This window comes from Ptychodera flava, chromosome 16 (genome assembly GCF_041260155.1).
Source record: "Ptychodera flava strain L36383 chromosome 16, AS_Pfla_20210202, whole genome shotgun sequence".
NCBI lineage: Eukaryota > Metazoa > Hemichordata > Enteropneusta > Ptychoderidae > Ptychodera > Ptychodera flava.
In genome coordinates, this window is record NC_091943.1 from 18,063,972 (window position 1) to 18,088,861 (window position 24,890).

The 24,890-nt window shown below is 36.9% G+C and overlaps 1 protein-coding gene and 1 long non-coding RNA gene across 2 annotated transcripts; both read right to left on the reverse strand.

Annotated features, from left to right (window-relative positions):
• Nucleotides 1-690: 690 nt before the first annotated feature.
• LOC139114183 (choline transporter-like protein 4) lies at nt 691-6,753 on the reverse strand. Its single transcript, XM_070675765.1, has 7 exons — nt 6,587-6,753; nt 5,863-5,957; nt 5,044-5,147; nt 4,561-4,634; nt 3,746-3,911; nt 2,560-2,644; nt 691-858 (listed from the first exon to the last, which is right to left on the reverse strand). Exons 1-7 carry the CDS (start codon nt 6,724-6,726, stop codon nt 755-757), a joined length of 768 nt encoding a protein of 255 aa, XP_070531866.1. The 5' UTR covers nt 6,727-6,753; the 3' UTR covers nt 691-754.
• A 709-nt stretch (nt 6,754-7,462) lies between these two features.
• Nucleotides 7,463-24,791, reverse strand: LOC139114184 (uncharacterized). The gene is made up of 3 exons (XR_011547814.1): nt 23,122-24,791; nt 7,831-7,930; nt 7,463-7,498 (listed from the first exon to the last, which is right to left on the reverse strand). It is a non-coding gene; the product is annotated as an uncharacterized lncRNA (long non-coding RNA).
• Between the last annotated feature and the right edge of the window lie 99 nt (nt 24,792-24,890).

Genomic DNA, 24,890 nt, shown 5'->3' on the forward strand with positions numbered 1-24,890 from the left:
TACAATATGAAAAAAAAATACATACCACAGACATGAACATGTGAAAAAAGTAGTTTTTAAAAACTTTCCATTATGTTTGAAAGAAATTTCTGATACACTGTACTAATATGTGTTCATAACATACACATACTCACATAAATGTGATGATCTCTACAAAATGTCATTTTTCCAATTGTTTCCATAGTGATAATGTTTGCGATAGTAAAGTTTACATAACACTTTTCACATCTATGTCACACACCGACCCCTTCAATCTTCATGGTTTGAGCCAAAGGTATTGTTCGACAAGATAAACAAGGAACTCTACACTTGGAGGGGGGTTAAAGGGTTATTGAAAACACATCAAAAGAGGTAAATTTTCATGAAAGTCTCGAATTGAATCCAATATTGATATTTGTACACTGAAACTATAATTGAACTAAACAACTTGAGACAATTGCTTGACAATGTGATAATTTCCATTGTCTTTTGCACAAACATTTTATGGTTACTAATATTTCATTTTGATCTATTTTAGATATATATATATTAGATATATATATATATAATATATATATTATATATATATATATATATATATATATATATATATATATATATATATATATATATATATATATATATATATAATATATATATATATATACAAAATGTATACAATGTGCCCTCCCGGTTATCACCATAATGGCTTTATATATATATATATATTTCTCTTTTTGATATGATAAAAGGAAGTGATTATCTTTGTCACGATCTAAGTCTTCTGTTTTTTATTCTTCAATCCAGTTATGCTCATCAACTCTTTGGACATGAAGTATGGTTTCTCTGGTGATCCATCGTGTCTCTCACAGTCCTCCACTGTCAGGGGAAAGACACAAATAGAATGAGAATGATTAGTCTGTCTTTATTTACTGAATGCATCATGACAGGAGAATACCAACTACCTACTTATTCCAGTATAACCCCTTGCATGCTTTTGTAAAAGCCCCTCCACCAGTTTTTAGAGGATTTTTTCAAAATGCTGTATAACTGTGTATAAGCCCCTACCCTGGTCTACCTCAAATATGGAAAGGTCGGGAAAGTAAAATGGATAATTACAGTAGGTAAAATTACTTATTAGATCAAAGAAACTTGTAAAAGGTGTTTAAATATTGTGACATTGAAGATCCCATGATGGTATTGTAAGGGAAAGACTCCATGGCCCTATTAACAAATTGAACAGTCCTACTTTGACCTCTGACATCGGTCATTCTTCATTTCTATTCACATAAACATTGTCAGTTTTCATCCTCAAAACATATAATGTATTTGTTTGAAGCAATTATCATTTCATCTTTGAAGAGTTTCTACCTGTCAATATCATGAATTTCACTGCTATGTTGTTGTTTGCATAATATGCTGACAATTCGATCTTGGGAAGTTAAATGTAATTTGCCTTTACGTGCAGTCAATGCATAGTTATAGTTCATACTATGATAATTGTCAATTGATGCTGATCGGCAGCATGCTTTACATCTTTGTTCCAACTTTACTTTTTATTTCATGATATAATTAAAGTGAAACTTCCAAAGTGTCACGTCTGTATCAAGGATTGTGTAATCATTTTGATTTGAAACAGGAACATAAAATACTGTCAGTTTACTGTAGTTTGGAAATCGTCGCTGAGATTTGCTGTCAGTAACTGTGGGTGTCTATCAGTATTAATGTGACTGTGGCATACGCCAGTTCATATGATCATGAGATGACCAAATCTTGTTTTTTCTTTTACAATTTCTTTTAATATCAATAGAGTTTTGAAAGTTATCCAAAGTTCAAGTGGTGTTCAATAATCCTGCATAAATTAGCATACATTAAGCATATGTGCAAGGAACATGGGTTGTTTGAGTATAAGTCCCTCTCCCAGTATACTCATAGTTTTATGATGCTGAACTTGGGGCTCGGATGTGTAACATTGGTATGTCAATATGTCAATATCTCCTTTCAATCCCCATAGCATAAATGAACTTACATGTATAAGAATGACAATGAATAGATATTGATGAACGTACCGTACTTAACAAGGAAGATGCAGGAAATGTGCTTGTTTATGTGAATCAAAGTAATGAAAATATTATTGACAGTTATGGCTATTGTCTCTTGGAGGTAGAATGCGCCTCAAGAACAGATATTTGTACCAGTACTCTCTGACTTTGACGAGTTTTTTGGTGTATAGCTTGTTGGGGTCATTTTAAAGCTCATGGTAAAGCAAAGGTATCACTGGCTTATTTTTTGTATTTTTGTGAAAATTAAATTTTTTTATTATTCCCTGTTGAAATAACAAAGGATCATGGTAGCCATTTTGAATTTCAACTTCAGATAGCAATTCGAGAATTTCTTTCTCTACTACAAGGTTTTTATTATTGATTTTGAAAGGGGATGGCTTTAAGGCCTTGCAATTTCAAAGTGCAAGCTAAGCTGCCTTAATTGAGCATTTCTAGAGAAAAAACAGCTTGATGGCAACATCTACACGTTTACCAATCTGAAGATCAAAGTCCATGGAAGTAAACATTGCATACTTACAGAAACAGATGAAGAGGGTATCCACCGCCATGTCATAGACGCCAAAGAAACATGAAGCTATCACATAGGCACCGATAAGAATCAACTGTGTAAGGAAAACAGAGTGGTAACAAATTTATCAGCAATGCACAGAATGCACAGTATGCACAGAAAATCTTATGGAATTTTTTTCAAAAAGGTATGAATTCAACATTCAAGGTCAACAATTGACCTTTATTCAGTTGGGTCTTAGTCATCTTGGCCTTTGAGAAACACCTTACATGACATGCTCTGGTCAATAGCTGAATATTAATGTCAACCTTTCTGGTGCACTTTTCGCAGATCTGCTCCAGTTCTTTATACAATCTGTAAAAGGACTGCGCAAAGAAAATTGAGTAACAGGAAAACCATCATGAGCTATTTATTTACTGCTGCTTGATAAGTACAACTGTCAAGACGGGGGAAGTGTTTAACTGCTCAAGAAACGCGTAAATAAAACATAGGGCCAAAGTCCCTGAAGCTACTATAGACATGGATACAAAATTAAGTATTTCCTGACTGTATGAAATTATCTCACTAAGGTCATCCTAGGGACTTGTAAACCAATTAATATTAAAGCTGTCTGACCAGCGGTTTTGAAAAAACAAGCGACCCAACAGTTGACAGAGCTCTGCTGTGTTATGTAGAGAATAACCTTTTGTGACACATGTATTGATGAAGAAGGTGGATATCTTTGATAGCTCATTTCAGGATGGCCTGCCAAAAATGGAAAAAAAATTCCTTAAAAATACAGATTTGTATATTTCATCACAATTTTAACAAATCTAGGTTAGGTTATCCCTAGGGACCTGTATACCAAATAACAAAGCTGTCTGACCAGCGGTTATGAAGAAGAAGATTTTTTACCAAAAACGCCTTTTTTGGCATTAATTTGCCTATTTTCAACAATATCAAAAAATTAAAAAAAATTGTTTCTCAAAATCATATTTTTCATCTACACAACAAATATCAAATCAGTAAGTACTGCGGTTCTCAAGATATTTGAGTGGACGGACGCCTCACAAACGACATACATACATACATACATACATACATACATACATACAGACTGACGACGGACGCCGGACGGATACCCATCCCAATAGCTTCTATAGACTATAGTCTATAGTAGCTAAAAACAGAAACAACAATACAATTTGTCTCTCACCAAAAACGGCACCCACACGTAGCTGAGATCCGGCATTATGACTAACTCATCAGTGACTGTGATTTGTCCATTCAGAAAGAAAAATATCGGCAAGATTACGATGAGGACAACCACCAACTTGGCAAGGAAGAGCAAGAAACTTGTAACTCCATCAAGTACTGCAGCTCTAAAAGATTGGAAAGAGATAGTGATGAAGATTTGCCTAGTTTCATGACTGTCTTGTTCTCACTGTGAGTTTCTTGGGCGTTGAAGGGTCTGTGTTGACTTTTTGCAAATACAGGGGATTAGCATGAGGAAACTGTGCGCCCACATGCTTAAGTTTCGGTCTTTGTTTTGAAATTGACACTGACCTAAACGCTCTCTACAGAACAGGACCTTGCTTTATTATCAACTCATTTTAACCCTTTGAGTGCTGTTAATTTTCCCGACAAAGTTTTGGTGCAAAAGTTCACTAATTTTAATGAAATTTTAAAAATTGTTTGAACAATATTTGGCAAAATGGACATCCCTTCTCATTGGCTACAGTTTTTGATCAAAATATGAAAAAAATTGTCTGGATTACATTTTACAAAGGCAAAATAAAATCACTTTTTCACTAAAAGGGTTAATTTACACTATGTACAAAAGTTCTGACAATGAATTTTGCATATTGAAATCATTGATTTAATTGATTTCTCCTTAGGATGCCGTGGTCGATGTCTACACCTACTTTATGCAGAGTAACAAGAGAAACAAGATGACATCAATATCATTGATATCACTGCTTAGTAATTTACAAGTTTGTTTGTGTTTCTAGGATGACAAAGTGAGCTTACCTGACAATGTTTCTCATCAGAAGAAAGAAGACATGCTTTGCAGATGTACAGAAGTTCTTACCATACACAGCAATCTAAAATAAAATTATTGCTTCATTTCAGAAATTTTGAACATATGAGAAATTCGCATAACATTTGCATGCATTTGAATATAGAAAGAGACATTTGCATATTACATTTGCATGCATTGGGTAATTTATCAGTTTAATATGTCCTGCGTACTATGTTGAACATTTAGCTCTGAATTAGCTGCAGAGAAGTTAACTTAAATCACAATAACCTTACTTTAATTTGGAGAAATTTCTAATAGAACTTGATTTAAAAGGCACATCAACTAACGCTACCCATGTGGAAAAAGATCAATGTAATAATAGTGTTGCCTATCCACAAGTAAAATAATGACAGCATGTACATTTCTTGTAATCAGCCGACCTCATCAAGTACAATGGTAATTGAGCAGTTTCCATGACAACATTTTCTCACCTCTATGTATGCATTTCTGTTCAGCCACTTCAGGAACTTTTCCAGACACCAGAAGCAACACTTGAAGCATTTAAACACAAATTTACTGATTGGATTCTCAGCACCTTTGTAGGATGAAGAAAAATAAAAGATTCTTGAAAGTCAAACAGCCAAACTAGGGACCTTCTACCTTGCGTATTCTAATTGCATTACTCTGAAAGCCTCTCGGGAAACTAGGTTCTCCAGCTGTACTTTTAAGAAGATTGTGTGAATAGATCATTAAAAATATAAAGGTAACTGAAGGCCTTACATTAATTATAGTTACTGTGGTTTTGTACATAGTAAAGCAATTTGAGAAATGAATCTTTCAATGTGTTTGAGATCATGGAGAACTGAAACATGGACACAGCAAAATGAAACTTACTGCATTTGACCTTAGCCCCCCACTCCCAACCAACCCTCCACCAGTCCCTAACCTAAATTAATGTTTGGAAATCTGAAAATCCAATGACAAAATCATGAATGAAACACCCTCCCCATCTATTGACTGGCCTATTTAATGATGAAAGAAATACTATGATTGGCTGAATGCAATCTGAGACTGTACCAATTGTCAATCAGCTTGTAAAAAATGCAAATTAATAGTGCGAAAGTGCAAACACTAATCAAAATAGAGCTTAACCCCTCCTTTTAAACACAATAGTGTTGTTTGCTGTGCACGTTTTAAATTATCCATGGTCCCTTACAGGAGGGAATACACAACCAACTAGTCAACTACTTTTTCATTACAAATAAGCCAAAATATATATCTTGACAGAAAGAAGATCAACTTAGTCTTACCTTTGAATTTTTTCTCTAGGAATTCTAGCATTGCTCTTATGAACTGTAAGACAGCGATCAGAAATGAACCAAAGGCCAGTGATCCTAAATGATACCTGTATCGAAGGCAACAAAGCATTAGACCTGCTCCATTAAAGTAGCATACGCCTCAAAATTGAAAGCTTTACACTTTTTCAAACTTTCCCCCTTGAAACTTTCTCTGAACAAATCAAATCAAAATCAGAGGTCACAGCGCAAAGTTTGGTACTTGAAAAATAGATAACATATACCGATACTTCAAATTCAAAATGGCTGCTATTGCTGCATTAAATCTAAGGTAAAAAATTAAAATAAAATTTTCACAAAATCAAGATATTGAAAATTTTAAAGTAACTCAGGATGGATTTTGAATAAACATTGGTCAATACTATTGCCAAAAGATGTGAGTTTGTTGTTTCCAAACACTATTTCAATGTCAAAGGTTTGCATATCAGGAAATCTTGAAACACACAAAAGAGAAGCTACAAGATCACGGATCATATTGTCCAGCCCTATATTTTGTTTAATGAAAACCTTAATTTTGAGAAGGACCCTTAACTCATTCACACAAAAGGATTCCCATCTCTGAGAAAGGCCTATTGGGCAGCAATTGCCAAGACATTCTCTGTTACAGAGAGTACACACACAAGCTTTGAGACTCCTATATGTAAATTTACGGTGTCATAATTTGAGATCATTCTCTCACCGTAATGATCTCCAAGTTGACCGAGTCAAGGGTATCGATGGAATATCATCAGGTTTGGTGAAAGCCCAGTAGTAGCTGGCAAAGGCACCGGCCAATGACATCTCACCAAATGCTATCACAAAGTTGATCAACCAGAACATTGAACATTGAACATTCAATGACTGGACCTTGATGAAACAAGGATACGGACCAATGACAGACAACCTTTCATAACTGCTTTGATTCAGCAAAATGTGTTGGTATACTTACTTGTAAGTAACATTCTGTGCCATTGGCTTGTGGGAAATCTGATTCTGCTTGTTCAACAACATAGATGGGTGTACTGATAGTGGACAGAAATCTGTGCACAAACTCTTGTCAAGGATTCTTAGAATCGGAAAGCAAAGTCACGGGTATGTGCTTTTTGCTAAACTTTTCTGAAAAAAATTATGCTACATTTGTGTACAATGGATTTGCATAAGTAGTTACTATTCAAGATAACTACTGTTTTCTACATAAACCTGACATTTTTATCATAAGTTGTATTTTTTCAACTGCATATCAAAAAGTAATAACACAGCACAACTTTTGAATATAACAATACTAGAACACACACCAGTCTCTTGAGTGTTGTATCATTTTTGAATAGCTCAAAATCACTTTGTGACTTTGATAAGTGGTGTCCTGTTATGCATGGTATATAAACAAACTACAGTATGTTGATTTCATCTGTTCAAGCACAAAAAGAACTGACATCCAAAGTCATTGCAGGCTATAATGTCAGATTTCATCACACCTAGCACAACCGTATGTCATTTTCTTTGACCAAGATAAGGATACATTGTCATGGATCCCCACAGAAAGAGTACACCTAACTGTAGAATAAAAGGAACCAGTGGCCAGAATAATGTACACACCATGTAACCAATCGCACTGAAATGGAAAAGCATAATAGTTTCTGACTCACAGAAGTACAACTGAGAAAATGAGTTAAGGGTCAACATGTCTTGCAAAGACAGTGATTAATGTCTAATTTTTTATATTGACAATAGAAATCAATGTTGACAATCATTATGCACACAGGATGTTCGATACAATATTTTGTTATTACTCGGCACAATTTGTAGAAAACTTCAACACAGCTGTATTGGGCACTATGACTAAAAACTGTTCTACCCCACTTCCTTGAAAACTGGCTCATGGTCACTATCGTGGACAATCGGTTCTGGCCAAACCATTGTAGTCAGTGGGTTAAACCAACTTACCGGCTGGCTTCACTGATCAGTGCGATGGCTAACTGGATCCTCTTTCTCAGGAAAATCAACAACAGAAGCAGAATCAGGAAAATGACACCAAAAGTGATTCCTAGAAAAAACCCCGCAAAAGTTCATGTCATTCTTTGTAAGATAAATTTTGAATTGTTTACACTAGGAACTTTTGATAGATATATGAGGCACCATAATTATATATGGGACAACAGGAATAAACTTACTTGTTTGTTTTGTGAAATACGACATCAATTAATATTTATGTTTGACAACAGGATTAAACTTACTAATTGTTTTATGGAGCGGGATATCAATTTCTTTTTAAAGTATGTATAAAAAAAGCCTTTCATCTGTCTTCAGGTGTAGCACATAAAGAATGAAAGACCATCTTGGGCTTGTCAAGAATAATTACTGAAGTGTTGCCTTAAAATCTTAAGAAATGTGCTGTCGACCTCATTTTATGTTACCATGCATGTTTGCTCTGGCTGCAGACATCTTGGTAGATATTCATTAACATTATGGTAGAGAATGGATAAGTGTTTCATCTCCAAAATATTCTGTCTTGATGCAACTACTGCTGAGAATTATTTTGTGGATACTGAATAACCACTAATGTGAAAGCCGGAGATTGAGACTGCTGTTAATGACAATTTGGCCAAATTTGTCTATATGGAAAGTCATAATGGAAACAAAAGAATTCATGATACAAGTGCTAGATGGCAGTATTTCTACAAGTGTTGGCTGACAAATGGCACTGTAACAACATGGATTCATAATATAATTGTTGGTATGTTATTATAATTAATTAAGTAACAATATTTGATTGGTTTTGAATGAAATACTGAATTTATGAACATGCTGCACACTTTCTATATAAATTATCTTTGAAATTTTAAATGCTTCATATTTCAAAAGACACTTTACGAATCCAGTTAAAAAGACATGGAGTTGCTGGCTTCCTCAGCAATCCTATTAAAATGGTGCATTGAATTGCAAAGAATTGAAACAGAAATTGAAGATTTGAAAACGAACAAACAAACAAACATACAGACAGACAGATGACAGACATTTTCTAGCCTATAGTATAGGAATCGCTTTCACATACATACATTATATTACAGACATTGTTCTAGCCTATATACATTGAGAGAATAGCTTTCACAGCCATAAAGGTGTACGGCAAAAATGGAAGCTACAACAGCAGAGGATTCTTTGCAATCGTGAATGCTTTACTATATGATAATAATGATTGTATGGCAGCTAGATGTTCTGTAATGGCAAACAACACATGGTGTATCTGACATTTGTACAATGGATAAATGGACAAAATAGAACAATTACCATTCAGTAGAATCACTGCAGACAAAAGTCTCCACCAAATGATGGCTGAATTTCTTGCGCTGTAGAGCAATGACACATGGCATGTGTATGGAATGAAATGAAATGGCTGGCACATTCTGTCACCAGGAAAATGAACACAAAGACTGGCAAGTACTGAGAATATCACATGAAACTGAATCGTAATCTTGTCACACTTAGCAATATGTAAATGATAAAAGCCTTTCGCTGAATGTTGCCACTTTCATGATGATAGCACGAAATGATGCCATGTTGAACTTCCCATGTCCAAAATGGATTTTCCCTATTCCGACTTGCCACAATATAAGGAAAGGCTGCTATACTGTTTCAGATGAAAGGAGTTTGTTGCACTTATGGCTTGAAACATCAGATTAAAATAAGTCCAAGTGATAAACAGTGGTGAGATATTAGTAACCAGCTACAACAGCACATAGCACATTGTTAATTTATTTGAAGTACTTTTCCCTTCTTTCCTTCGAATGATTCATGGTTGGTTGTACAGCTTTATGGCAAGATGAACCTCGGGGACAGATATTCAGACTCTCAAATCTTATGGTCCATCGCTTGTTTTGGCAGAATTCGTAGCTCTTGGAGTGAATAAAGATTTCACCAACTTAGTCTTTTGAAAAATGTATTATTCCCCAAAGAGTAACACAGGGATGGCGGTCATTTTAAATTTCACATATCGGTAAATATTAAGTAATTTGTTTCTCCAGTACAAAAAAGTTTGCATAGTGACCCCTTATTTTCATCATTGGTTGACAGTTGCATTGAGGAAAGTTTGTGCAAAAGCTCGTCTTTTGATTTCGAGGCACATATCTCAAGGTTGATTTCGTTGGCTGCATAGTTCATTAATTTACAGAATTGATGAAGATGAGATGATAGATAACAAAAATATACAATTATTTATTATTATTCACTTCAATTCAGATGGGTTAAAAACTATCCATATTAAAATACATAATTATTTATTTTTATTCACTCTAATTCAGACTTATTAAAACCAAAATAGTAAGCATCAGACATGAGTAAACTTTTCAAAAGTCTATTGTCAGTTCATTTTGGTCTGCAGACAATATACTTTAGAACTTTCATCCAAATGCTTTCGGCGAAAATAGACATATCATACATATATGACAAGGAGGACTATGAATGTTACTGTCTGAAATTCAATTATTCACTGGGCTAGCAAAGTTGACTACTCATGAGAAAATCAGATGAAGCCAACATTCTGTAAAATCTGCACTACATCACGGACAGTCATGAAAGTCACACTAAAAACATATTTAAAAGTGTGCCATCAAATTGTTATGTAGGTCATTTACCCCACACTCATCATGACCTGAGTTCAATTAGTCTAGAACATTCTCAAGGTCACTGCCCTTATGACCTCACAACCTTGAATTCAATTAGTCATGTTTGGAATGTTCTGGAAATTTAATTAGTTGTGTAAGAGAGATAATTTTAGAACAGTAATTAGCATGTCAATAAAAGTTCTAGATTGTTCTTATATGCCCTTATGTAAACCCATGTGTATAAAAAGGGACGTGCACAGCTTCCAGTCAGACTTTTGGGATCGTGTCTCTTGTGTGTTACTAAACTCCAGCAGTAGTCATTCTCAAGACTTTTCAAGACCTTCACTGTCAACGCTGGATTTATACTGTGGACTTTGTGCAGCTTCAAGCCTGCAAGCCAAAGGACTGTTCATTCATCCGACTGACTGTTACAACTCTGAGACTGGAGCTTTGCCGTCCCAGCTGAGATAAGTAGTCTGTACACTTTTAAAGCTTGTACTCTATCCCTGACTTAGCAATTAGTTTTATTTTCGTAATAAATTTTGTTTAAACGTTAACTGCTGAGTTCACCCTTTTGTTCGTTTTCTCTGCACGTAACAAATTGGGGGCTTGTCCGGGATACGAATATTTTGAGCCGTTTGACAACATTTTGACAGCCTTTTCAAAACTACTGTATACTGTGAACTCAGCGAAATTCAATCATGGCGGAATTCAAGCCAGACGAATTTATGGATGACCTTGATCAGGACACATTTAATTCCCTCAGAAAAGACAACCTCATAGCACTGGCAAATTTCCTTAAAGTAGATGTCAAAAGATCTATGCGCAAGCGAGAAATACAGTTCAAGATTGCAAAACATTTAGTTAATTCTGGCCATTTTGAGGAGTCTGCCTTAAAAGATTATGAGCCTGAGTCTTCCTCTGAACTCAGAAAATTAGAATTAGAATTGCGGACAATTTGGAGATTAAGAAACTAGAATTACAAATGGAAGAAAGACAGAAAGAAAAAGAATTACAAATGGAAAAAGAGAGACAGGCATTAGAAAAAGAAAAAATACGAATGCAGTTAGAAATGGAAGAAAGACAGAAAGAAAAAGAAAGGCAGGAAAGATTAGAAATGGAAGAAAGACAGAGAGAAAAAGAATTGCGATTAGAAGAACAGCGATTACAGGTAGAAATAAAACGTTTAGAGCTTGGACAGTCAGAAAATTCTTCCCTTCAGACAAGTTTGACATCACTAAGCATTTCAGGTTAGTTCCCCTTTCCAAGAAAAGGATGTTGATAAATATTTCCTTCATTTTGAGAAAATTGCTCAGAGTCTGAATTGGCTAAGGAGTCCTGGTCTATGCTTTTGCAGAGTGCTTTGGTGGGTAAAGCCAGAGAAATTTACATTCAGTTGTCAGTAGAGCAGGCTTCAAATTATGATTCTGTGAAGGAATTAATTCTCAAGGGCTATGGAGTTGGTGCCTGAAGCTTACCGTCAGAAATTTAGGGATTGTGAGAAGGTGAAGGATCAAACTTATGTTGAATTTGCTCGAACAAAAGAACAACTGTTTGATCGTTGGTGTTCTTCGGAAAAGGTCAGTCAGAATTATGACAAATTACGACAACTTGTTTTGATTGAGGAATTTAAAAGGTGCATCCGGAGTGACATCAAGACGTTTATCAATGAACAAAAGGCAGATACATTAGAGGTTGCTGCACGTTTGGCCGATGATTATTCATTGACCCACAAATCTTCATTTCTCAGCAAACCCATCCCAGTCCTTTTCATACAGAAACAATGCAGGTAATTTAACTCCTCCTTTTCATCCAAGAATTTTTCAAAGGACAGTAGGAAATCAAATGAAATCAAATGACAACAGTTCACAAAATTCAAGTAACACTTCCACATCATCAGATCCCAAGTCTCAATCTCCTTCTGACAAACAGTTCGGTACACTTTCTTGTAATTATTGCAAGAAAGACGGCCATTTAATGTCAGAGTGTTTCAAATTGAAAAGAAAACGTGAAGGTCAAAGCGGTCAAAGTGGATCTAAGCCCACCGGCTTTATTTCTTCATCAACTCAATTAGAGTCTAATAATGTGTGCAACACATTTTCTGAGGTTAAACCCCTCTTATCCCCAATTAATGAGGTCAAGGTCAATTCTTCTCAAGATAGCATTATGGGTATTTTCGAGCCATTTATTCATGATGGTTTTATATCACTTTCTAGTGATTTTTCTTCTGCTACCCCTGTCAAAATTCTAAGAGATACCGGGGCTTCCCAGTCTCTTTTGTTGGCAGATACCCTGCCGTTTTCTGAAAAGTCATTTTCAGGTTCTAAAGTTCTTATTAAGGGGGTAGATTGCAATGACTACATTCCTGTTCCTCTCCATAATGTCTATTTGTCTTCGGACTTTGTTTCTGGACCTGTGACTTTAGGTATTAGGCCTTTTTTGCCTTTTGAAGGGATTCACCTTCTTCTTGGAAACGACCTTGCCGGGGACAAGGTCATTACTAATCCACTTGTGACTGATAATCCTAGTTTAGATCAGGATCCAGAGCCAATTGAACAAGAGATACCCGATTTATTTCCTTCATGTGCCATTACTCGAGCCATGTCAAAGAAAACTTCCGAGAATCAAAATACTCTCAAAAATAATGTCACAGATGTTGACTTAAATGACACCTTTCTCAGTCAGGTGTTTGACACGGATCATTCCGTTATCCCTCGTGGATTTGAAACTTCCAGTAAAACTTCTGCTGACCAAAGTCAGACATTTTCTAGATCAAATCTCATTGCAGAACAACACAAAGACCCAGATATTTTGTCTTTGTTTGACAGAGTAGATGATGAAGGTAAAACTTCAGATAGCTCTGTTTCCTATTATACAAAATCTGGTATTCTCATGCGTAAATGGAGACCTCCAGATGTCTTGGTTGATGACGATCTGGGCTATAAAACATCAAATTGTGGTTCCAAAGCCCTACCATGCTGAAATATTGCGCCTGGCCCATGAAACCCCCTGGGCTGGTCATTGGGAGTAAGGAAAACTTATCATAAAATTCTCAGTCACTTTTATTGGCCTAATCTCAGGCAGGATGTAACACATTTCTGTAAAACTTGTCACACATGTCAGATGGTAGGAAAGCCGAATCAGACCATTCCAAAGGCCCCTTTACAGCCAATTCCTGCATTTCAAGAACCATTTAGTAGGATTCTAATAGACTGTGTTGGGCCCCTACCAAAAACAAGATCAGGAAATGAGTACATGCTGACAATAATGTGTACATCAACTCGGTTCCCCGAAGCCATACCACTGAGAATATAAAGACAAAGACTATAGTGAGAGCTTTAGTCAGATTTTTCACTTTATTTGGCCTCCCTAAATGTGTCCAGTCCGATCAAGGCTCCAACTTTATGTCTGGTATTTTTCAACAAGTAATGGATCAGCTAGGCATTAAACAGTATAGGTCATCCGCCTATCATCCAGAAAGTCAGGGTGCTCTTGAGCGATTTCATCAAACTTTGAAAAACATGATTAGGACCTACTGTTTTGACACAGAGAAGCAGTGGGATGAAGGAATTCATTTTCTGCTCTTTGCTGTTAGAGAGTCAATTCAAGAGTCTCTTGGTTTTAGCCCATTTGAGCTTGTATTTGGACATACAGTCCGTGGCCCACTTAAGCTCGTTAAAGAGAAATTCCTATCAGACGATGATGATTGTCTGAATATTTTGCAATATGTGTCAGATTTTCGTACGAAACTCTCTAAAGCATGTGAATTAGCCAGAGAAAATCTTGAGTCATCTCAACAGTCAATGAAAACCAAATATGATAAAAGCACCTCAAAACGGAAGTTTGAACCAGGTCAAAAGTTCTTGTTCTACTTCCAATTCCTGGCAAACCACTCCATGCTCGTTACTTTGGGCCATACCTAATTGATAAGAAATTGAGTGATTTAAATTACATCATAATAACACCTGACAGGCGAAAACAAAAACAGCTATGTCACATAAATATGCTTAAGCCATATTTGGATAGGGATAATCCTACTATAACTCAGCCTGTCGGTGCAGTCAGTTCAAACCATTATGAAGATAGTGATACTGAAACTGACTTGAGTGAAAATACTCTAAACTCAAAGCTGGGCTCGGTCAAGCTTCAGAACTCAGAAATCCTGGAGAAGCTGGAGTCTACAAAGTTGGCACACCTCCAGCCAGAACAACAACAACAGGTGAAAGAACTGCTCCATGAATATAAACACCTGTTTCAAGATGTTCCAACGAGGACGAACGTCATCTATCACGACGTTGATGTTGGGGACAGTAAGCCTGTAAAACAACTCCATACAGACTGAATCCAACAAAAGCGAAATATCTCCAGGAAGAAGTCAAATACCTGCTGGACAATGACTTTATTGAACCCAGTAAAAGTAACTGGAGTTCGCCGTGCATACTTGTTCCCAAATCAGATCACAGTTATCGTATGTGCACGGACTTTAGGAAGGTCAACACTTTAACAAAGACAGACACTTTCCCAATCCCGAGGATTGATGACTGCGTCGACCGAGTGGGAAAAGCCAAGTACGTGACGAAATTTGACCTACTGAAGGGATTTTGGCAAGTCCCTCTGACGGATCGTGCTCGTGAAATATCCGCCTTTGTTACACCAGACGGATTGTTCCAGTACAAGGTGATGCCATTCGGAATGAAGAACTCTCCGGCAACGTTCCAACGGATGATCAACGACGTCATATCCGGGCTAGACGGATGTGCAGCTTACGTTGACGACGTCGTCCTATATAGTGACACCTGGGAGGACACATCAAGCTCATGCGGAAGTTCTTTGAGAGACTGAGTAAAGCAATGTTGACTGTCAACCTTGCCAAATCTGAGTTTGGTTGGGCGAGGGTAACTTACCTCGGACATACTGTAGGACAGGGTGAGGTAAAACCTGTTGATGCCAAAATCAGTGCCATTTCAAGTTTTCCCATACCAAATTGCAAACGACAACTGATGCGCTTTCTTGGTATGGCTGGTTACTACAGAAAATTCTGTCCAAATTTCTCCACAATTACTGAGCCTTTGACTAACTTACTTAAAAAGAAAGTAAAGTTTGTTTGGTCAGAGCAATGCCAACAGGCATTTGACACACTTAAAGCCATACTGCAAAGTGCCCCAGTGTTGTCTGCACCAGATTTCACTTTGCCATTCAAATTAGCTGTGGATGCTAGTGATACGGCTGCTGGTGCTGTTTTATTGCAAGAGGATAGTCATGGTGTAGATCATCCTGTTTGCTATTTTTCACGCAAATTTAACAAATCCCAGAGAAACTACTCCACAATTGAAAAAGAGTGTTTATCTTTGATATTAGCTTTACAGCATTTTGAAGTTTATGTTACTTCTTCAAATCAGCCAATAGTGGTTTATATTGATCACAACCCTCTTGTTTTTCTGCAGAAATTTAAAGGCAAAAATCAGAGATTGCTAAGATGGAGTTTAATGTTACAGGAGTTTAATCTTGATATTAGACATATCAAAGGCAGAGACAATTTAATTGCAGACTGTCTCTCTCGTATTTAGAGTTTATTGTTGTTCACTTTCAAGAAATTTTACTTTAGAGTAAAAAAAAAAAAAATTTTGAGTACTTAAATCCTTTTCAAGATTACATTTGTAAAAGAAAGATTTTTCTTTGAAAAATTTTCTTTTTTTGAAGAGGGGTGTGTTATGTAGGTCATTTCCCCCACACTCATCATGACCTGAGTTCAATTAGTCTAGAACATTCTCAAGGTCACTGCCCTTAATGACCTCACAACCTTGAATTCAATTAGTCATGTTTGGAATGTTCTGGAAATTTAATTAGTTGTGTAAGAGAGATAATTTTAGAACAGTAATTAGCATGTCAATAAAAGTTCTAGATTGTTCTTATATGCCCTTATGTAAACCCATGTGTATAAAAGGGACGTGCACAGCTTCCAGTCAGACTTTTGGGATCGTGTCTCTTGTGTGTTACTAAACTCCAGCAGTAGTCATTCTCAAGACTTTTCAAGACCTTCACTGTCAACGCTGGATTTATACTGTGGACTTTGTGCAGCTTCAAGCCTGCAAGCCAAAGGACTGTTCATTCATCCGACTGACTGTTACAACTCTGAGACTGGAGCTTTGCCGTCCCAGCTGAGATAAGTAGTCTGTACACTTTTAAAGCTTGTACTCTATCCCTGACTTAGCAATTAGTTTTATTTCGTAATAAATTTTGTTTAAACGTTAACTGCTGAGTTCACCCTTTTGTTCGTTTTCTCTGCACGTAACAAATTGGGGGCTTGTCCGGGATACGAATATTTTGAGCCGTTTGACAACATTTTGACAGCCTTTTCAAAACTACTGTATACTGTGAACTCAGCGAAATTCAATCATGGCGGAATTCAAGCCAGACGAATTTATGGATGACCTTGATCAGGACACATTTAATTCCCTCAGAAAAGACAACCTCATAGCACTGGCAAATTTCCTTAAAGTAGATGTCAAAAGATCTATGCGCAAGCGAGAAATACAGTCAAGATTGCAAAACATTTAGTTAATTCTGGCCATTTTGAGGAGTCTGCCTTAAAAGATTATGAGCCTGAGTCTTCCTCTGAACTCAGAAAATTAGAATTAGAATTGCGGACAAATTTGGAGATTAAGAAACTAGAATTACAAATGGAAGAAAGACAGAAAGAAAAGAATTACAAATGGAAAAAGAGAGACAGGCATTAGAAAAAGAAAAAATACGAATGCAGTTAGAAATGGAAGAAAGACAGAAAGAAAAAGAAAGGCAGGAAAGATTAGAAATGGAAGAAAGACAGAGAGAAAAAGAATTGCGATTAGAAGAACAGCGATTACAGGTAGAAATAAAACGTTTAGAGCTTGGACAGTCAGGAAAATTCTTCCCTTCAGACAAGTTTGACATCACTAAGCATTCAGGTTAGTTCCCCCTTTCCAAGAAAAGGATGTTGATAAATATTTCCTTCATTTTGAGAAAATTGCTCAGAGTCTGAATTGGCCTAAGGAGTCCTGGTCTATGCTTTTGCAGAGTGCTTTGGTGGGTAAAGCCAGAGAAATTTACATTCAGTTGTCAGTAGAGCAGGCTTCAAATTATGATTCTGTGAAGGAATTAATTCTCAAGGGCTATGAGTTGGTGCCTGAAGCTTACCGTCAGAAATTTAGGGATTGTGAGAAGGTGAAGGATCAAACTTATGTTGAATTTGCTCGAACAAAAGAACAACTGTTTGATCGTTGGTGTTCTTCGGAAAAGGTCAGTCAGAATTATGACAAATTACGACAACTTGTTTTGATTGAGGAATTTAAAAGGTGCATCCGGAGTGACATCAAGACGTTTATCAATGAACAAAAGGCAGATACATTAGAGGTTGCTGCACGTTTGGCCGATGATTATTCATTGACCCACAAATCTTCATTTCTCAGCAAACCATCCCAGTCCTTTTCATACAGAAACAATGCAGGTAAATTTAACTCCTCCTTTTCATCCAAGAATTTTTCAAAGGAGAGTAGGAAATCAAATGACAACAGTTCACAAAATTCAAGTAACACTTCCACATCATCAGATCCCAAGTCTCAATCTCCTTCTGACAAACAGTTCGGTACACTTTCTTGTAATTATTGCAAGAAAGACGGCCATTTAATGTCAGAGTGTTTCAAATTGAAAAGAAAACGTGAAGGTCAAAGCGGTCAAAGTGGATCTAAGCCCACCGGCTTTATTTCTTCATCAACTCAATTAGAGTCTAATAATGTGTGCAACACATTTTCTGAGGTTAAACCCCTCTTATCCCCAATTAATGAGGTCAAGGTCAATTCTTCTCAAGATAGCATTATGGGTATTTTCGAGCCATTTATTCATGATGGTTTTATATCACTTTCTAGTGATTTTTCTTCTGCTACCCCTGTCAAAATTCTTAAGAGATACCGGGGCTTCCCAGTCTCTTTTGTTGGCAGATACCCTGCCGTTTTCTGAAAAGTCATTTTCAGGTTCTAAAGTTCTTATTAGGGGGTAGATTGTAATGACTACATTCCTGTTCCTCTCCATAATGTCTATTTGTCTTCGGACTTTGTTTCTGGACCTGTGACTTTAGGTATTAGGCCTTTTTTGCCTTTTGAAGGGATTCACCTTCTTCTTGGAAACGGACCTTGCCGGGGACAAGGTCATTACTAATCCACTTGTGACTGATAATCCTAGTTTAGATCAGGATCCAGAGCCAATTGAACAAGAGATACCCGATTTATTTCCTTCATGTGCCATTACTCGAGCCATGTCAAAGAAAACTTCCGAGAATCAAAATACTCTCAAAAATAATGTCACAGATGTTGACTTAAATGACACCTTTCTCAGTCAGGTGTTTGACACGGATCATTCCGTTATCCCTCGTGGATCTGAAACTTCCAGTAAAACTTCTGCTGACCAAAGTCAGACATTTTCTAGATCAAATCTCATTGCAGAACAACACAAAGACCCAGATATTTTGTCTTTGTTTGACAGGGTAGATGATGAAGGTAAAACTTCAGATAGCTCTGTTTCCTATTATACAAAATCTGGTATTCTCATGCGTAAATGGAGACCTCCAGATGTCTTGGTTGATGACGACTGGGCTATAAAACATCAAATTGTGGTTCCAAAGCCCTACCATGCTGAAATATTGCGCCTGGCCCATGAAACCCCCTGGGCTGGTCATTTGGGAGTAAGGAAAACTTATCATAAAATTCTCAGTCACTTTTATTGGCCTAATCTCAGGCAGGATGTAACACATTTCTGTAAAACTTGTCACACATGTCAGATGGTAGGAAAGCCGAATCAGACCATTCCAAAGGCCCCTTTACAGCCAATTCCTGCATTTCAAGAACCATTTAGTAGGATTCTAATAGACTGTGTTGGGCCCCTACCAAAAACAAGATCAGGAAATGAGTACATGCTGACAATAATGTGTACATCAACTCGGTTCCCCGAAGCCATACCACTGAGAAATATAAAGACAAAGACTATAGTGAGAGCTTTAGTCAGATTTTTCACTTTATTTGGCCTCCCTAAATGTGTCCAGTCCGATCAAGGCTCCAACTTTATGTCTGGTATTTTTCAACAAGTAATGGATCAGCTAGGCATTAAACAGTATAGGTCATCCGCCTATCATCCAGAAAGTCAGGTGCTCTTGAGCGATTTCATCAAACTTTGAAAAACATGATTAGGACCTACTGTTTTGACACAGAGAAGCAGTGGGATGAAGGAATTCATTTTCTGCTCTTTGCTGTTAGAGAGTCAATTCAAGAGTCTCTTGGTTTTAGCCCATTTGAGCTTGTATTTGGACATACAGTCCGTGGCCCACTTAAGCTCGTTAAAGAGAATTCCTATCAGACGATGATGATTGTCTGAATATTTTGCAATATGTGTCAGATTTTCGTACGAAACTCTCTAAAGCATGTGAATTAGCCAGAGAAAATCTTGAGTCATCTCAACAGTCAATGAAAACCAAATATGATAAAAGCACCTCAAAACGGAAGTTTGAACCAGGTCAAAAAGTTCTTGTTCTACTTCCAATTCCTGGCAAACCACTCCATGCTCGTTACTTTGGGCCATACCTAATTGATAAGAAATTGAGTGATTTAAATTACATCATAATAACACCTGACAGGCGAAAACAAAACAGCTATGTCACATAAATATGCTTAAGCCATATTTGGATAGGGATAATCCTACTATAACTCAGCCTGTCGGTGCAGTCAGTTCAAACCATTATGAAGATAGTGATACTGAAACTGACTTGAGTGAAAATACTCTAAACTCAAAGCTGGGCTCGGTCAAGCTTCAGAACTCAGAAATCCTGGAGAAGCTGGAGTCTACAAAGTTGGCACACCTCCAGCCAGAACAACAACAACAGGTGAAAGAACTGCTCCATGAATATAAACACCTGTTTCAAGATGTTCCAACGAGGACGAACGTCATCTATCACGACGTTGATGTGGGGACAGTAAGCCTGTAAACAACATCCATACAGACTGAATCCAACAAAAGCGAAATATCTCCAGGAAGAAGTCAAATACCTGCTGGACAATGACTTTATTGAACCCAGTAAAAGTAACTGGAGTTCGCCGTGCATACTTGTTCCCAAATCAGATCACAGTTATCGTATGTGCACGGACTTTAGGAAGGTCAACACTTTAACAAAGACAGACACTTTCCCAATCCCGAGGATTGATGACTGCGTCGACCGAGTGGGAAAAGCCAAGTACGTGACGAAATTTGACCTACTGAAGGGATTTTGGCAAGTCCCTCTGACGGATCGTGCTCGTGAAATATCCGCCTTTGTTACACCAGACGGATTGTTCCAGTACAAGGTGATGCCATTCGGAATGAAGAACTCTCCGGCAACGTTCCAACGGATGATCAACGACGTCATATCCGGGCTAGACGGATGTGCAGCTTACGTTGACGACGTCGTCCTATATAGTGACACCTGGGAGGAACACATCAAGCTCATGCGGAAGTTCTTTGAGAGACTGAGTAAAGCAATGTTGACTGTCAACCTTGCCAAATCTGAGTTTGGTTGGGCGAGGGTAACTTACCTCGGACATACTGTAGGACAGGGTGAGGTAAAACCTGTTGATGCCAAAATCAGTGCCATTTCAAGTTTTCCCATACCAAATTGCAAACGACAACTGATGCGCTTTCTTGGTATGGCTGGTTACTACAGAAAATTCTGTCCAAATTTCTCCACAATTACTGAGCCTTTGACTAACTTACTTAAAAAGAAAGTAAAGTTTGTTTGGTCAGAGCAAGCCAACAGGCATTTGATCACACTTAAAGCCATACTGCAAAGTGCCCCAGTGTTGTCTGCACCAGATTTCACTTTGCCATTCAAATTAGCTGTGGATGCTAGTGATACGGCTGCTGGTGCTGTTTTATTGCAAGAGGATAGTCATGGTGTAGATCATCCTGTTTGCTATTTTTCACGCAAATTTAACAATCCCAGAGAACTACTCCACAATTGAAAAAGAGTGTTTATCTTTGATATTAGCTTTACAGCATTTTGAAGTTTATGTTACTTCTTCAAATCAGCCAATAGTGGTTTATATTGATCACAACCCTCTTGTTTTTCTGCAGAAATTTAAAGGCAAAAATCAGAGATTGCTAAGATGGAGTTTAATGTTACAGGAGTTTAATCTTGATATTAGACATATCAAAGGCAGAGACAATTTAATTGCAGACTGTCTCTCTCGTATTTAGAGTTTATTGTTGTTCACTTTCAAGAAATTTTACTTTAGAGTAAAAAAAAAATAAATTTTTGAGTACTTAAATCCTTTTCAAGATTACATTTGTAAAAGAAAGATTTTTCTTTGAAAAATTTTCTTTTTTGAAGAGGGGGTGTGTTATGTAGGTCATTTACCCCACACTCATCATGACCTGAGTTCAATTAGTCTAGAACATTCTCAAGGTCACTGCCCTTAATGACCTCACAACCTTGAATTCAATTAGTCATGTTTGGAATGTTCTGGAAATTTAATTAGTTGTGTAAGAGAGATAATTTTAGAACAGTAATTAGCATGTCAATAAAAGTTCTAGATTGTTCTTATATGCCCTTATGTAAGCCCATGTGTATAAAAGGGACGTGCACAGCTTCCAGTCAGACTTTTGGGGATCGTGTCTCTTGTGTGTTACTAAACTCCAGCAGTAGTCATTCTCAAGACTTTTCAAGACCTTCACTGTCAACGCTGGATTTATACTGTGGACTTTGTGCAGCTTCAAGCCTGCAAGCCAAAGGACTGTTCATTCATCCGACTGACTGTTACAACTCTGAGACTGGAGCTTTGCCGTCCCAGCTGAGATAAGTAGTCTGTACACTTTTAAAGCTTGTACTCTATCCCTGACTTAGCAATTAGTTTTATTTTCGTAATAAATTTTGTTTAAAACGTTAACTGCTGAGTTCACCCTTTTGTTCGTTTTCTCTGCACGTAACAAAATACAGAAAGGGGAAACGGGACTTCTAATTTTTTTTTTATTTGTAGACCACAGATTGTACACATATACAGGGAGGAGATGTCTCATTTAGATAGTATTAAAAAACTCCAAATTTTATACACTGGTATTGATACTAAAGTGGATAATAACAAAAGGATCACACCAACCTTGGGCAGATCACTAAATTGTATGCATTAACGGCAGATTTTAGCCCGCATGTGCCAAAGGGACAAAAGGGGAATAATGTCACCACTCCGTCATTCTGTGTGTGTCAGTCAATCTGTTGACCAAATTTGCGGAACTTGTGAAAAGTACTATGCGATATGTCACCATATTAGGTTACGGTAGCTGAAATGCGTGGATGATTGTCAAACGGAGTGGAATCTTCAGGGCCAGTGTCATCACTCGGCCAGTTTGAGAGTGGTGAAAGGAGTTTTTAGCTCCGCTGTCAGCAACATGGAGCTTATCAAATAGGCTTATTTTCCATCGTCGTCATCTGTCCATCTGACAACAACTGCCTTTGCCTCTGAAACTGTAAATTTGATTTGAAATTTGATTTGTACACTCAGTGTGACAGTTTTCGGACAGGGTAGTAAATTTCGCCCAAAGTCGTTTCATAAATGACCAGCAATACGAAATCTAATTACCATACCTTTCAAAACTTTATTGTGGTTATCCTCAAACTCAGTTGACACGACAGGAGTGGTATTTCGGGGTCAAAGTTGCCAAAGTTTTGACCCCATGTCGATGGCGTAGTAATCGGACTGTAATCCCAGACATCGGACGTTGTGTTTGGAATGTGATTAGGAGCTAAGTATTGATAATTTGAAACTTCGAACCACCGATTTTTAATGTCAATGTGTTTAGCAAGCTGTATATAAGAATATTTCATGATAATTAGTTATGTTTAATCCATGGACGATTCAACCATATTTCGAAGTGTGTGGCGCTTACTTTACCGCACATGGGCTATCTGTGTGTGTTGATTTCGGCACCTTGTGTCGTACGGGGTGGCTAACTTCGCTACGTTTGTTCAGTGAGTATTACTTATAATTGTTTCCATTGCATATTTTGTTTGTATAAGAATCGCACAGGCATTATTTAATAAAAATAGCGAGTATATTTCATCGTATGGAAATATTTACCGTAAAGATTTTACGCGGTAAGACACTTACTACGTTATGCTAAATATTATCTGTCCCAAAACTTGTGCACTTCTTACGTTCATTAAATGTACTTTTTTCTCGAAACAACTGCGCAGTTTTCGTTAAAACTACATGCAATCGTAGCGAACAATGGAAAGAATATTTTCAACATCAATATTCTCCCCACATTCAAAATTCAATGCTAAATCAGGACTTTAGTCAAAATTTCAGTAACTTTGACCTGACGGCAGTATGTTGACAGTATCACTGACGCGGTGTCAGACGACAATTTGTTACCGCCGCTTGTAGTGCCCTCAATAGCTTCTACCAAAAAAACTTTCGAAAACGGGACAACAGTGTCACCTGACCTAATATGAGGTCACATGACCTGTAAAACGCTATCGATACGGAGCGAAGTGAGTGTAACTAACAGCATATCACTAAATGTTTGAAGACTGAGGTCGTCTGAAAACTTTCACACTAAGTGTAGTTCACTTTGGTGACTTCACTTAAGTTTGTTTAAATCGTGATGAAATTTGCATAGTTGAATTTTTTGGGCATTTTTGCTGTTTTTGGTAAATAAAATCTTCTCTCAAACCGCATGTCCTATTACTTTGAAATTTGTATGCAGTTTATTTAGAGTGACTTCAGTTGTGGTGAAATTTGCATATTTGTATTTTTAAGGCATTTTTGTCATTTTTGTCAAAAAGCTTTGAAAATCTTTATCTTCAAGACTAAAGGTCAGATAGCTTTGATATTTGATACATAAGTCGCTAAGGATGATCTATTTCAGATTTGTCGAAATTGTATATATGCAAATTTGTATTTTAAGGCAATTTTGTCATTTCAGGTCAAAAACTGTTTCACCACAGCGCTTGTCAGAGAGCTTTGATATTTGGTATACAGGTTCATAGGGACAAGTCAATATGTGATATATACAAATTATAATGAAATGTACAATTTTGTAATTTTGGGGCAATTTTTGCCATTTTTGGTCAAAAAATGTTTGTCTCAAAAAGTATTTGGCTTGAAGTTGTACGGCTCCGCGAAAAACACTCATGTACGATATATATATATATATATATATATATATATATATATATATATATATATATATATATATATATATATATATATTTTAACTAATATTACTAGCTAATACTAATAAACTAGCCTTACTTTGTTTTGTTTTTTTTCTGTATTTTTCCCTTGGAGACATCTCTAAACCTGATGAAGTCCTATGAAGATGCAACTTATATTTTGGTTAGAGGTTGTA